At 38.5% G+C, this 14,897-nt stretch overlaps 1 protein-coding gene across 1 annotated transcript in view; it reads left to right on the top strand.

Moving 5' to 3' along the window:
* Positions 1-14,897, top strand: part of DNAH10 (dynein axonemal heavy chain 10) — a 101,138-nt gene that overhangs the window by 30,797 nt on the left and 55,444 nt on the right. The window contains exons 19-35 of the mRNA XM_065418001.1: positions 668-824; positions 1,805-2,281; positions 2,568-2,726; positions 3,730-3,846; positions 3,927-4,029; positions 4,265-4,443; positions 5,079-5,290; positions 6,303-6,459; positions 7,255-7,488; positions 7,596-7,718; positions 8,260-8,493; positions 9,019-9,242; positions 12,066-12,335; positions 12,413-12,596; positions 13,549-13,683; positions 14,098-14,250; positions 14,669-14,857. Of these exons, the coding sequence (XP_065274073.1) occupies positions 668-824; positions 1,805-2,281; positions 2,568-2,726; positions 3,730-3,846; positions 3,927-4,029; positions 4,265-4,443; positions 5,079-5,290; positions 6,303-6,459; positions 7,255-7,488; positions 7,596-7,718; positions 8,260-8,493; positions 9,019-9,242; positions 12,066-12,335; positions 12,413-12,596; positions 13,549-13,683; positions 14,098-14,250; positions 14,669-14,857 (3,307 nt within the window). The remainder of the gene's footprint in view (positions 1-667; positions 825-1,804; positions 2,282-2,567; positions 2,727-3,729; positions 3,847-3,926; positions 4,030-4,264; positions 4,444-5,078; positions 5,291-6,302; positions 6,460-7,254; positions 7,489-7,595; positions 7,719-8,259; positions 8,494-9,018; positions 9,243-12,065; positions 12,336-12,412; positions 12,597-13,548; positions 13,684-14,097; positions 14,251-14,668; positions 14,858-14,897) is intronic.

Raw genomic sequence — 14,897 nt, 5'->3', positions numbered from 1 at the left:
ACAGAGACATATTTAGCACTTACTCTTTGCTTCTCTAACAATACAGGCAAACAACTTGAATGTTGTTTTACAGTTGCCTTTTACAGTTGCCCCTTGGGCCATTTTAGGGGTTCAGAATCACTGGGTGTAAAAGCACGCTGGCTATACCTCCTCCAATCCTTGATCCACCCTATTCCTCTTATTCCACACGCTCAGCCTGCTCCAGAGTGTGCCCCCTGTGGTGGAGAGCAGCTGTGGAGCTGACTAACCGCCTGGTTTTAGAGGCACACTGCACCGGGGTGCTCCGAGAGTGGATTATGCTTTTTGCTACAGCCCCATTGTGCCAGTTAGGCTGCGCCAAAGGGCAGTTCCCCTGCTGTATTCGGGGAATGTTTGTGAAATCAGTTTACCAGAGTTCAATTTCTTGCCTGTTTTCTTGCAGCCCCATAAGAGTTTACCAATCAAACCAGTCTCTACATGGCACATGAGATAAGTTCTGTCCTCGGATGCACATGTGGGCCTCCCGTTGAAGTCAGTGTTGAATGGCTTAATTGGGAGCGACTTGCCCATCTGAGGGGAGAGTTTGACCTCATGCCTGCAATTCCTGCTATTTATTGTCACATATCTGTGCCTATCTATGATGCTATAAAATGCAGATTAAGATTGTCTGACTTGTTTTTTTTTGCAGGAATTTGCAGGCTTTTAATGCAGCCGTTCTTCGGGATGTCCCACTGTTCCAAACAGAAACTATTTTATCTGCTCCTGAGATAATCCTGCATCCTAATGCCAGTGAAATTGACAAAATGAGTGTTCATTGTATCAGAGACTGTGTTGAAGTCACTAAGGTGATTATTGATAAAGATTATTCAGGGCTTGCTTGTTGACACAATGAGTTATTCTTGCTTTATGTTTGTATTGGAACATATGTCAAGGGGAAGATTTTGATTATATTGGTTGGAATAAAAATATTCAGTATATTGTTTTATTTTACAAACTGTGCTAATGACAAAGGACCAAACTCAGATCTTCATACAGTTTTTATTCAGGCAAAATTCCCATTGACTTCATCAGGAGTTTTGCTTGGGTAAGAACTTTAGGATTTGGTCCTATACATATATAAACACCAGCAGGGAAATAGCATCCAAATACAATTAAGACTGGACCCTATGCATATGTGTGCTAAGAGGAAAAGAGGTGTAGGTAACCTTTCCTATAACCACCAACCTCCTCTCAAGCAGAAGGGCAGGCTATTTACCTAGCACTCAGGAAGGTGCATAACTCCTATACTAGCTCAATGGGATATGGTATCTGGCCAGGGGTCTGTTCACAATCGTAGGATGCTCACTGCTTCTTTTCAGAAAAGAAACAATGTTCTAGGAGCAATCCTACCCTGCACTGATGAACAGACAACACCCCCCCCAAAATATAAATACAGGTCAGTCCTGCCTTCCACCTTCCCACTCCAAAACTCACGGCTCATGCTCTACTTTCTTGCTGAGCCTGACTGACCTGTACCTGCCCCTCTGGTCTAGCTTATGACATCCTCAGGAGACAGACTTGAAAAACAAACCAAATAACAATGCCTGGAAGAATGCATTTGGCACTACAGGGTACTCTGAGCTCAGTTCTGATCTCAGATAGATAGGTGTCCTCTTTTGTCAAATGCCCAACAGCTAACTTTAAAAGTCCAACATGCCTGAATACTTCAGATCAGAATTAAGCCTTGAGTATTTTAGTAGAGCAATCTCCTATTTAAGGGCTAACAACTATCACTAATTTCACCCACCCCCATTAATACACTATTATTTTAATACTAAAACTCTAGCATTTTGTACGGTGGATGCACGGCACCTGTATCGACTGCCCCCCTCAGCATGCTGAAGAAGACGAACTCATCACCTTAAGTTTTTTTAATGACATCTCTCAGAACCCACTAATAATCGAACAGGCTGTTCTCATCACTCAAAACATACACAAGCTCCTGAATTCTCTCACCAAGTACTTGAATCGATGGAAGAGATATCGCCCTCTGTGGAAATTAGATAAAGCCATTGTTATGGAGAAGTTTGCTGCAAAGAAACCAGCTTGTGTCACCTTTGATGAAAAGTTGCAGTTCTATATTAAGATCGCTCAAGAAGTGACTCAACAGCCCTTGATTAAAGATGAACAGTGCATTAGGCTTACCCTGGGCCCTTTAGCCTACACAGTACAGGAAAATGCAAAAGGTTGGGTGACTTCTCTTGGAAAACTTCTCAATGAATCTGCAAAAGAGGAACTCTTCAGTCTTCAGGAAGAAATTGAGGTAGATATTTTCTCTGCTCAGTGATAATCAGTCTTTCTAACCAGCTCTGAGTGGTGCTGCACAGTTGCATGACCTAAGCCTCCTATTTTATGAGGGGAAAAGAAATCTCAATCAGACATTGTTGGGTTCATCTTTATCATCAATAACTAACCGCTAACTAAAAGAATATATGCAGATTATTTAATTGTTTTACACGAGCTGACTTAATATAATTGTACTGAATTGTCTATGTTTTTGCCTAATTATTCTCTTAATGCTGTTTCTGAAAAGTAATTTTCTTTTATAGAGATTATCACAAAACCTTAGGAAAACTCCTGATTCTTTGGAAGATCTCAAATTTGTTCTTGGCACAATTGCAGAGATCAAAGATATGACTCTACAGGTGGAATTGAAATATTTAGACATTCAGGAGAGATACCGGACCCTTGCAGTATATAACATTCCTGTAAGTGAATTTATGTCTAATCCCATATATATTTTATACTTGTGCTTCAGATACAAACACCTTTTGTGTAGACAAATGAAGTTTAATTAAACTATTTTGAATTAACAGAATCAAAAAGTAATATTTTCACATTGTTACTCCCAGATTGAAATTTACTAGATTGCTATTCATTTGTTTAGGTCAGTTTCAGGTTATTTAAATAATGTTTTTGTATATTTCATAACTGAAGGCCTGATCATGTAACCCGTACTTTCCTGTGAGTAATTCCTACTTGTGAGGGTATTCCCACAGAAGTCAGTGGTACCATTCACTGGGGAAATCCACTCCACTCACATAGAGTCCAGTGACTGGGCTTTATGCAGAATGGAGGCCTGATTCAGAGCTCATTGAAATCAATGGAATTTGTGTAGATGTATACATACATGGTGCATAATTTGTCCATCATAATCCATGAAAAGTGTTTGTCTAGAAGACTTTCCTTCTCTTTACAGGATTGAAGCTCTTAGATATTTTTGATAAAGAGTTGGAAAAACATGACTTCAATAGGCTTTGGATCAGGCCCTGAGTGCAGTGAAGTTTGGGAGGTGAACTCAACCACTCTAACTCAGGGTCAGTGAGCAGGGCTGCTGTGTACTTCTCCCCCATATCTGCTTTTCCTGCCCTGTTTGCTGGAATAGGAGCTGCAGCTCTCTGTGCTAGTTGTGTGGGGGTTGAAACAAGATCTGCAAAAATGTCCATCTCATGACCCCTGTCCTGGCTTACTCACCCCATGGCCATCTACCCTAGCCTGTGTCGTTTTGGTGAGAAGAAACTTTCCTTGGTGTGCATGTACTGCCTTATTCGAGGGTACTCACTGTACTGATGGAAGGCTTTCATGATGTGGAAGGTCTTGTGCTGCCTTTGCACCATGGGTCAATTTCATCCTCTGTCAGGATTCTTCATGTGAGTATGAGTTTCAGGATTTGGCTCACATACTTTGTATTCATATGTGTGTTCTCTTTAGACAACTGAAGAAGAGAGAGAGTTGGTCGACAAGATTAAGCAAATGTGGGAGACCCTCTTATTTGATGCATCGGAAGTTGATCACAGCCTTGGAAGCATCAAAAAGACATTCACGGAGGTAGTATTTTTACCTTATATGTTTAAAATGCATTTAGAAAAGGAAGGAAAAAACCCTAATTCAAACAATATTCCCTTTAGATTACAAGGGAGCAGATTGGAGACTACAGTAGCCAGATAGCAGATTTTTTCCACAGATTTACTACTGAGGGGCCTGGTGCTGTTGGGGAGAATCTTGACAAAGGTAAGAAGACTTATGTCTCTGTAGTTACATTCTAAAGTAGTGTGAAGCCTGATACACTTGAAAACAGAAACCTATGTACTTTCAAAATGTTTTCCCCTCTTAAAATACAAGCTGAACAATTAGTATGACATTTGAAGAAATATAATTTGTGTATATGTATACAAAAGTGGTGCATTATTTATCCATCATAACCCATGAAAAATATTTGTCTAGCAGACTTTCCTTCTCTTTACAGGATTGGAGCTCTTAGATATTTTTGATAAGGAATTGGAAAAACATGAGAAAAATCGTCAGGAGTTGGCTAATGCTGAGAAACTTTTTGACCTTCCAATCACAATGTACCCTGACTTATTAAAAGTGCAGAAGGATATGAAGGGTCTAAAGCAGATCTATGAAATTTATAAGTTGCAAAGAGTAAGTGTTCTATAAAAATATGTATAATATAGAACTTCCCTTTTATTGCAGTCAAGTCTGTTCCTATCCATTTGACTGAAATAAATTGTGATTGTTTTATCCTTCTGACTACCAGAATGTAGATTATCTGAATAGTGCTTTAGTTATACACACTGGTCCAGGAAGTGTAATGTTGTAGTTAGGTCCAGATTTTGATACTCTTATTCAGAGGATTCTTCAGTAGGATCTACTTCAGTAGGATTGCTCCTGTGGTTAGGTGCAGTGCTCATTGTGAGTAGACGGATTTCAGGCTGGCCCTAAGTGACCTTAGTTGGTCTTTGAACGAGTTTTTTTTTTTTTTTAATGGATTTTGGAATAATTAAAATGTGGTAACATTAAAAGCCAGACTGTGACTCTGTAAAGCAGGTTCTTATTACTGCTTCCCCTGTTGTGTCTTATCTTAAATCAGACTATAAGCTCGTTGAGGCAGGGGACTGCCTTTTATGTTGTTTGTACAGCGTCTTTCACATTTGGGCCCTGATGCTGACTAGGCCTCTGAATGCTATTGCAGTAGAAATAATAAATATGTTGTCACATTCCTTTCATAGTAACTTAAAAGGAAATGTTATGAATGTTTGCATCTACCTTGTTTCCAGGCTGCTAAAGAGGAATGGTCGCAGACCCTTTGGGTAAATCTCAATGTGCAGTTTCTCCAAGAAGGAATTGAAGGATTTCTTAAAAGCCTCCGAAAGCTGCCCAAGCAAGTGCGCAGTGTGCCGGTGGCTTATCACCTGGAAGCAAAGATGAAGGCATTCAAGGACTCCATTCCTTTGCTGCTTGATTTGAAAAATGAAGCATTGAGAGACAGGTTTGATCCTGTTTGGTTAAGGAATTTTCTATATGTGAAAGGACATTTATTTTTGCTTGTTATAACTGTTAATTTCAGAGGTTGAAATCATGCAAACATTTTGCATATTATGGACCATAATAGTTGATATCCAATTACTAAGACCGCACAAGATGATGCAGTATGTGTAAATATTGTGTGTATTTTATGTAAAATATGAAGTCTCATTCTAAACATGAAATGTAATTCTAAATATAATTCTAGACTGTATCGAGCACAGGACCATTATTATACATTTGTTGACAGTAATTTTCACATTTACTGTGTCATAGTGCTTGACAAAATGAACAAAACCAAAATCATAGACACATAGGCTCAGTATCTCAGACCAGCCACTAAATTCATGCATGCAAAATGTGGCCATGTGGTTATCTCACTTGCACTGGCAGCTAGGCACTTGATCATACAAATGTGATAGTTCCACATAATTACCTATTCTGTGCACTCAAATGAACATGTAGATATTATAGCTACGGATCTAGCGTCTAATGCTAGTAGTTCTAGTCTGGAATGCTAGAAACACTGCTGGAATCTGATAACCACTGGTTGTGCTTAGTTCAAAGCTGGCTGCTGACTGATGTTTTGCTCCTTACATTTGATCTCAAGCAGAAGTAGCTGAGACCTGATCAAATCAATGCTCCTCCTTCCTATCACCAGCTCCCCTGACATTCAAACCACCCTTTCTCTGCTAGAACAGCTTGACAGCTCAAAGCTACCAGTTCATCTCTCTTATCTGCATCACATGGAACTGCCAAAACCATACCCCCACCGAGTTGTGGGAAGTAAAGAATGAGTTGCTGAGCCAACCCCCAATCTGGTGTTTGGCTGGGATGGGAAGATGGAGTGTCTAGGAAATGAATGTTCTCTCCAATTTGTCTTCATTTGATAGCATTATTCCCTGCATTTTAAGTTGATCCCTATTGATAATACCTGGTCTTGTTTATAACATGTTGATTTACTGAAACTTTTCCAGGCATTGGAAAGATCTTATGGAGAGAACTGGCACTAGTTTTGAAATGACAACAGCAACTTTCACCTTGGAGAATATGTTTGCTATGGAGCTGCACAAATACTCAGATGTTATCAATGAGATAGTGGGATCTGCTGTTAAAGAGCTTAGCATTGAGAAGGTAAAGTTTTTAAATAATACCTAGCTTGTTTTGAAGACACTTAATGACAACAGAGGTTTTTATTTTCTTCATTGTTTTTGATCTTTCAGTTTTAGTTATCAAATGGTATTTAGAATAGCAGTAAATAGTTTAACCTTTAGTTGCCAAAAAAGGTTATGTTAGCCATTTGTATGATCCTTGTTTGGATTAGATGGGTTTTAAAGTCTGAGTCTACTTTGAAAAGTGATTGTAAAAGTGTCAAGGTAGTTTTCCACGTTTATTGTCTACCAGAAAGCTTACTTGACACAAAAATCAGTTTACAATTAAAAATATTTTCTTTCCTAACCGCCAGCCCTGCACATTTGACCTGGGATCTGATAGTCAAGCAGGATGCTTTCCGTTTTCTGCATCATTGCCAGTAATAAAGGTTCTGCAGCTCAGATAAGTCCTTCAGTGATACTAGTATAACTGAATTATTTTCACTGGAGGTGCACTGGAGGTAACAGAGAAGATAGCTCTGTTAATGATGCACTAGATGGAGCCAAATCCATCTCTCTCTGAGCTGTGTCGGCTCTGTAGTGATAAAAAGCAGAAAGAACTTATTTCTCGCATTGAGATTAGCAGATAAAACTCATAATGCACACTAAGAACAGATCTGATGGATACATTGTCCCTGTTCAGAGTAGACCTGCCCTTTAGAGCTAGAAAAATCTGTGTAAAAGACTTCCTAAATGAGCGATTTTCATTTTGATGTTAGAATGACTGTCCTCTAGTTTTACAGGACTGAAACAGCCTTCTTTTTATGTTCACATCCAGGGTGTTAAGGAGATAGTGGAAACCTGGGAGAACATGAAATTCACTGTACAAAGGTATTTCAAAGGCACTCAAGAGCGAGGCTTTATTTTGGGACCGGTCGATGAAATTACTCAGATTCTTGATGACAATGCCGTCAATCTTCAGAGTATCTCAGGCAGTCGATTTGTAGGTCCTTTTCTATCAACAGTTCACCACTGGGAAAAAACTCTGTCCTTGATTGGTGAAGTTATTGAGGTAGGGAAGAAAGTGAATGATTAATTTGTCTCTAGCTTTTGTTGTTCATGATCAAGTTTTTCCATAGAACTTGTTTCTTTGATTGTAACACTTGACTCTTCTTCTAGGTCTGGATGGTGGTTCAGAGGAAATGGATGTACCTGGAGAGCATCTTTATTGGTGGGGATATAAGATCACAGCTTCCAGAGGAAGCAAAAAAATTTGACAACATAGACAGGATATTTAAAAGGGCAAGTAACTGACCTGTTTTGTAATGGCTTGTGATTGAGAGAATTACATGATATGTTTTGCTTTTAGGTCCATATTTAACTGCAGTCCTCCATTTATAGATGTCAGTGCCCTAACATTTTTGACTAAGCAAGTACTTCTCTCTAGCGATACTCCCAGCTATTCAAACTGATTGTAAAAATGTCAATGTGACAGTGAGCTTACTTGGCACAGAAATCAGTTTACAAGTAACAATATTTTCTTTCCTAATTGCCAGTCCTACGCATTTAAGCTGTGATCTGATAGTCAAGCTGGTTCCTTTCCATTTCTTGCATCATTGTCAGTAATAAAGGTTCTGCAGCTGCAAGCGCTTCACAACTGATCTGTCTAAGGCATCATGCATACCTTAGTACTGTAGAAATAGTAAATAATAATAAAAAGTATGACTATATATAATGATAATATCCTATATTGTTTCAGTATTGCCATAAGAGAAATCTATCTCAATTTGCTCCTCGATGTTACTCCTTAGTAGTTTCTAAACGTTCTTTTCTATGTCCGTAGATAATGGGTGACACTGTAAAAGACCCAGTGATAAAAAAATGCTGTGAAGCCCCAAATCGACTCACAGACCTCCAGCAGATAAGTGATGGTCTAGAGAAATGTCAGAAAAGCTTGAACGATTATCTGGATTCAAAGCGGAATGCTTTCCCCCGATTTTTCTTTATATCTGATGATGAGTTGCTCAGCATCCTTGGTAGTAGTGACCCGCTCTGCGTTCAGGAACACATGATAAAGGTACAGCATCCTGCTTATGAGAATGCTCCATGCGTACTGTGATTTTTAGGTGGAAGATTCTATACTATACGTATTATTAAGAGCCTGCTAGTGTTTCTTTCAAACTAAATGTGCTGTAATAGCAACATAGGAAACACAAGAATTGCCAGACTGGACCAGACTAGTGATCCATGCAGTACAGTATCCTGTCAGTGCCAATGGCTGGTACCAGTGGCTTCAGAGGAAGATTCAGGATACCCCATAGTGAACTACTATGGAATAACCATCTCTATAACTCTTGGGAAATTTGTATTTTCTGTAAAAATCTTAATTGGGCCAAATTCTATGCTCATTTACACTCTGCAAGTGGGTTCATGGGATAGAAGTCTGTGCAAAATCTGGCTGTCAGTATTTAAAAATAATTTGTCTGCTATATTTGATTGCTCAGAGCCTGATCCTGAACTCTAATGTGTTAAGTGAGGTCCCTAGATCTTAGGAACCTCTCGTACAAATCGTACAAAGTGTTCCTCTGCTGGCATGTTTCAGATGTATGATAACATAGCATCCCTGAGATTTCAGGAGGGTGATAGTGGTGAAAAAATGGCAACAGCCATGATTTCCGCCGAAGGAGAAGTGATGGAGTTCCGGCGGGCCATTGCAGCAGAAGGCCGAGTCGAGAACTGGATGACAGCGGTTCTGGTTGAAATGAGAAGAACAAACAGACTCATTACTAAAGAGGCCATTTTTCGATACTGTGAAGATAGAAGCAGGTGAAGTAATCAAAGTGATAAGGATAACAATTGAAGCATAATAAACCATTAATAGTTTGAAGTCTATATAAACCATAGAGAAAGTGTTGTAGAAACTTGCTTTTTTATTTAAATATAGTTCCCTTCTCTTACTCTGTATGTTAAGGGTCCATTAAAAATTGATTGCCACCCAGTTCACATGCACAGACAGTTAAACAGAAAAAAATCTCAATCTCCAGCATCTAAACAACTTTAACTCTGCCCCTGTAGTTCTGTTTATCTTTAAAAAAAAATCTTTAAAAAATGTTATCTTTAAAAATGCGTTTAAAGTGTTCCATTTGAAGAACAAAATCTAATTCTATAAGTTCCAAATGAATAACTGGAAATGTAATTTACAGCCTTGATTATGTATTGGGGATTATTCTGTAGGCCAAGTGTTCTGACACTAACAGTTGCTTTTCAGTATAAAGAATAATTTTATGAATTTGCTTAGGAATTAGGATCTGTTCACCCACTAGCTTTGTGTCCTTTGACACTGTCCACTTTTAAGTGGAATTATTTTACTCAGGAGAAAAAGACTGGATGAGTATTTGTATGTGCTTATGCACTTCAGTGATAGGCACTATGATATTCATAGATCAATACATTCTTCAATAACATAGATAAATCAATAGATAAGATGGATTATGTTAATGTACTATTGAATTTTTAAAGTATTTCTGATATGATGCTTGTCTGAGGCTGCATGTCATACAACCTTTGTACAGATAAGAATGCAGTGTTAAATTGTTATGGACAGTTCAGAGGGAAGCTGTGTGCTGAATGGATAAGGTTCATTTAGACTTACTGTAAGGAGAGAGCTAAGGTTGCTTGGGTGCTGGGCCATGAACATTTTTCTGTTTAAACATCTGTGTGTATAACTGGAAGTTAAGGTTGTTGTCAGCACTGTGTACATAACCAGAGCCTGTGATTTCCTTAGTTTTTAATGGTTTTTAATAGGACTGTAAAGCAATTAAAAAAATTAATTGAGATTAACCGCACAATTAAAAAGATTAATCGTGATTAATCGCACTGTTAAACAATAAATACCATTTGTTTAAATATTTTTGGATGTTTTCTATGTTTTCAAATATTTTGATTTCAATTATAACACAGAATACAAAGTGCACAGTGCTCACTTAATATTTATTTTTGATAACAAATATGTGCACTGTAAAAAACAAAAGAAATAGTATTTTTCAGTTCACCTAAGATAAGTACTGTAGTGCAATCTCTTTACCATGAAAGCTTTATCCACTCAGTCCTATTGTTCAGCCAGTCGCTCAGACAAACAAGTTTGTTTACATTTGCAGGAGATAATGCTGTCCGCTTCTTGTTTACAATGTCACCTGAAAGTGAGAACAGGTGTTCTCATGGCACTGTTGTAGCCGATGTTGCAAGATATTTATATGCCAGATGTGCTAAAGATTCATATGTCCTTTCATGCTTCAACCACCATTCCAGAGGACCTGCGTCCATGCTGATGACGGGTTCTGCTTGATAACAATCCAAAGCAGTGCGGTCTCACGCATGTTCATTTTCATCATCTGAGTCAGATGCCACCAGCAGAAGGTTGATTTTCTCCTTTGGTGGTTTAGGTTCTGTAGTTTCTGCATCAGAGTGTTGCTCTTTTAAGACTTCTGAGAGCATGCTCCAGACCTCGTCCCTCTCAGATTTTGGAAGGCACTTCAGATTCTTAAACCCTGGTTCGAGTGCTGTAGCTATCTTTAGAAATTTCACATTGATATCTTCTTTGCATTTTGTCAGATCTGCAGCAAAAGTGTTCTTAAAATGAACAACGTGCTGAGTCATCATCCGAGACTGCTATAACATGAAATATACGGCAGAATGTGGGTAAAATAGAGCCGGAGAAATACAATTCTCCCCCAAGAAGTTCAGTCACGAATTTAATTAATGCATTATTTTTTTAACGAGCATCATCAGCATGGAAGCATGTCCTCTGGAACGGTGGCCGAAGCATGAAAGGGCATACGAATGTTTAGCATATCTGTCACATAAATATCTTGCAATGCTGGCTACAAAAGTCCCATGTGAATGCCTATTCTCACTTTCAGATGACATTGTAAAGAAGAAGCTGGCAGCATTATCTCCTGTAAATGTAAACAAACTTGTTTGTCTTAGTGATTGGCTGAACGAGAAATAGGACTGAGTGGACTTGTAGACTCTAAAGTTTTGCATTGTTTTGTTTTTGAGTGTAGTTATGTAACAAAAAAAAATCTACGTTTGTAAGTTGCACTTTCACAATAAAGAGATTACACTACAGTACTTGTATGAGGTGAATTGAAAAATACTGTTTCTCTCATTTATCATTTTTACAGTGCAAATATTTGAAATAAAAAATAATAATATAAAGTGAGCAGCGTACACTTTTTATTCTGTGTTGTAATTGAAATCAATATATTTGAAAATGTAGAAAAACATCCAAAAATATTTAATAAATTTCAATTGGTATTTTATTGTTTAACAATACAATTAAAACAGCGATTAATCACGATTAATTTTTTTGAGTTAATCATGTGAGTTAACTGTGATTAATTGACAGTCCTAGTTTTTAGTGTTGATGATGTGTGTAATGGTATTTCTTGTCTTTTTATGAATTGCACTTAGTAACCTTTAACTACAAGTTAGTTTTGTTGTGGGGGAATTTCCTAGTTTTTTTAAAATAGTATTTGACACCTTTACAGAGTGCTCTCTTGTCTCTAGAAAGACAGACTGATATCACAGTTGTTCCAAAAATTCAGGGTAGAACTGTTCTTTCAAATATATTATCCATATTTTCCATAGAGTTGACTGGATGTTGATGTATCAAGGCATGATGGTGCTGGCTGCTAATCAGGTCTGGTGGACCTGGGAGGTGGAAGACGTCTTTCACAAAGTGAAGAAAGGAGAAAAACAGGCAATGAAACTTTATGCCAAGAGAATGCACGAGCAGATTGATGCCCTGGTTACCCGAATCACAAAGCCATTAAATAGAAATGACAGAAAAAAATACAATACTGTTCTCATCATTGATGTCCATGCCAGAGATATTGTTGATTCGTTTGTAAGAGACAGGTAATCCACTGACCCGCTGAGATAATTCCAGAGAGATTGTATTCTGTACTCACAATCTTTTGCTTTCTCCTTTATAGCATCATGGAAGCTCGAGAGTTTGAATGGGAAAGCCAGCTGCGTTTTTACTGGGATCGAGAGCCTGATGACCTGAATGTGCGTCAATGCACTGGCACCTTTTCCTATGGTTATGAATATATGGGCTTGAATGGAAGACTAGTCATCACTCCCCTTACAGATCGTATCTATCTAACGCTCACACAGGTATATATTAAAGGGTTTTTTCATATAATATTCTGTTGAAATATATTTCTTGGGGTTCACCACATAATTATTTTATTGCCCCTTTCTGTTTCCGCAAGTGATCACATTATATAATAGTATATTTAAACTCAGTTAAAATCCCATGTGATTTGAAATTTTTAAAGACTATGTAAAAGGCTAGATCAGCTTCAAGGCTGGTTGTTTTGTTAAAATCATGGCTGAAAGATGATCATTTTAAGGCATTATTACAGTGATGGTTGAGCCACTCTGTGAGATCTCCAGTTCCTCTGCTGCTGGCTGCCAAAACTCCTACCTCAGCCAGTATTTTCAGTTCTAATTTCTGGTGCCCATCTTCTGTTCTGCCTAATCCTCTGCTGACTGTCCAGTCTTACGTATCAATCTTTGCTGGAGAGACTGTTGAGGTGCATGCAATGTAAAAGCTGACTGGCAGGGGCCAGAACTGGAAATGTGAGGAGAGAGGCACTCTGGCAGCTGTGGGAGGTGAAGGAAGAGCGCAAATAGGGATGAAGCAGAAATAAATCATAAAATTCATGAGTGCGATGCAATCTCTGACTGACTTGCTCCTCTAATTAGTATATTTGCTAAACAACCCAAACCCGGGCTGAGGTGTAACGGTTTATATGATATCCACATAGCTAAACTATATTGTACTGTATGTGTGTGTGTGTGTATATATGTGTATATATGTATACACACACACACACACACACACACACACACACACACACACACACACACACACACACACACACACACACACACACACACATATATATATATGCTACATTGTGGCATGTAAGGAACCTGCATAACTTTTTTATTGAGCAAACATGGTGACTTTCTTGACAATGTTTGTTGGAAGCCTTTGAGCTGAATTGCAGTGTGTTACCCTGCTCCATTCAGCCTTGCTTTTGTGGTTTGTTTCCAAAAGGCTCTATCCATGTTTTTGGGAGGAGCACCTGCAGGGCCAGCAGGTACAGGGAAAACTGAGACAACCAAGGATCTGGCCAAAGCCCTGGGCTTGCTGTGTGTTGTAACAAACTGCGGCGAAGGCATGGATTTCAAAGTAAGAGTTAGAAGGCTGCGTTCTCTGGTAACAGGATACTAGCACCATTATGCACAAAGACCAGGCTAAATGACTTGCCTTTAGCTTTCGAAGAAGACCTCTTCTAATTACAAATAAATCCCATGTAGTTGAAAATGCAATATAGTAAAAAAAATGTTTCTTGTTTAAGTTCCTGAGGTGGCTGGAGCTCAGGATTCTGGCTTTGCCTTGTAACAGTGAGAATCAGTGGCTAGATGATAAGATTCTAAGCTCATTGTGGGCCACCAGCATACAGTGACTAAGCCTAGCAATAGACCTTGGAGTGGGAAGGCAGACAAGTATCCATAAGCTTTGTTAAGTCCTTTACAGGTGTCCTATATGCCAAAATGTGCTAATCCTGAATGGTTTTTTGTGCTGTTTTTGTTTTGTTTTCAGGCAGTTGGTAAAATTTTCTCTGGTCTTGCCCAGTGTGGGGCATGGGGATGCTTTGATGAATTTAATCGTATAGATGCTTCTGTGCTTTCAGTCATCTCTTCTCAGATCCAGACAATACGAAATGCTCTAATGAATCAGTTGAAAACATTTCAGGTAAACACACACACACACAAAACCTCTTGAGAAAGAAGGCTAGTCTTGTACTTAAGGCATGGGATTCGGGGAGGCTATCATAAGATTCAGTTTACTTGTGCCAACGTATTACACTTGAGTATTAAGAGTTAAGTACTTAAGTGCATATTTAAGCACTTAAATAATTGGCCTGATTTTCAGAGATAATGACCACTTCCCTTTAAGTGCTCTGTGCCTCAGTTTCCCTATCTGTAAAATGGGGATGATAACATCTACCTACCTACCTACCTGACGTGGGGGTTGTGAGGCTTAATTTATTATTTATTGTAAAGTTTTGAGATCCTCAGGTAAAAGGTATAGTAGAGAAGTGCAAAGCATTTTTTCCATTTTATCTTTTTAAGCCAGAGTCAGTATAGTCTGACATTTGTTTATGTTTTAGTTTGAAGGGCAGGAAATTTCCCTGGATGCACGAATGGGCATTTTTATAACCATGAATCCTGGGTATGCTGGCCGTACTGAGCTCCCTGAATCTGTAAAAGCTTTATTCAGGCCTGTGGTTGTGATTGTACCAGATCTCCAGCAAATCTGCGAAATCATGCTCTTTTCCGAAGGTTTTCTTTTGGCAAAGGTAGGGAAAGTTTACTCCAAAGTAAAGTAAAATAAAAACA

The sequence above is a fragment of the Emys orbicularis genome, chromosome 16 (genome assembly GCF_028017835.1).
Source record: "Emys orbicularis isolate rEmyOrb1 chromosome 16, rEmyOrb1.hap1, whole genome shotgun sequence".
NCBI lineage: Eukaryota > Metazoa > Chordata > Testudines > Emydidae > Emys > Emys orbicularis.
The sequence above is the reverse complement of the archived record's forward strand: the minus strand, read 5'-3'. Positions and strand labels throughout refer to the sequence as shown.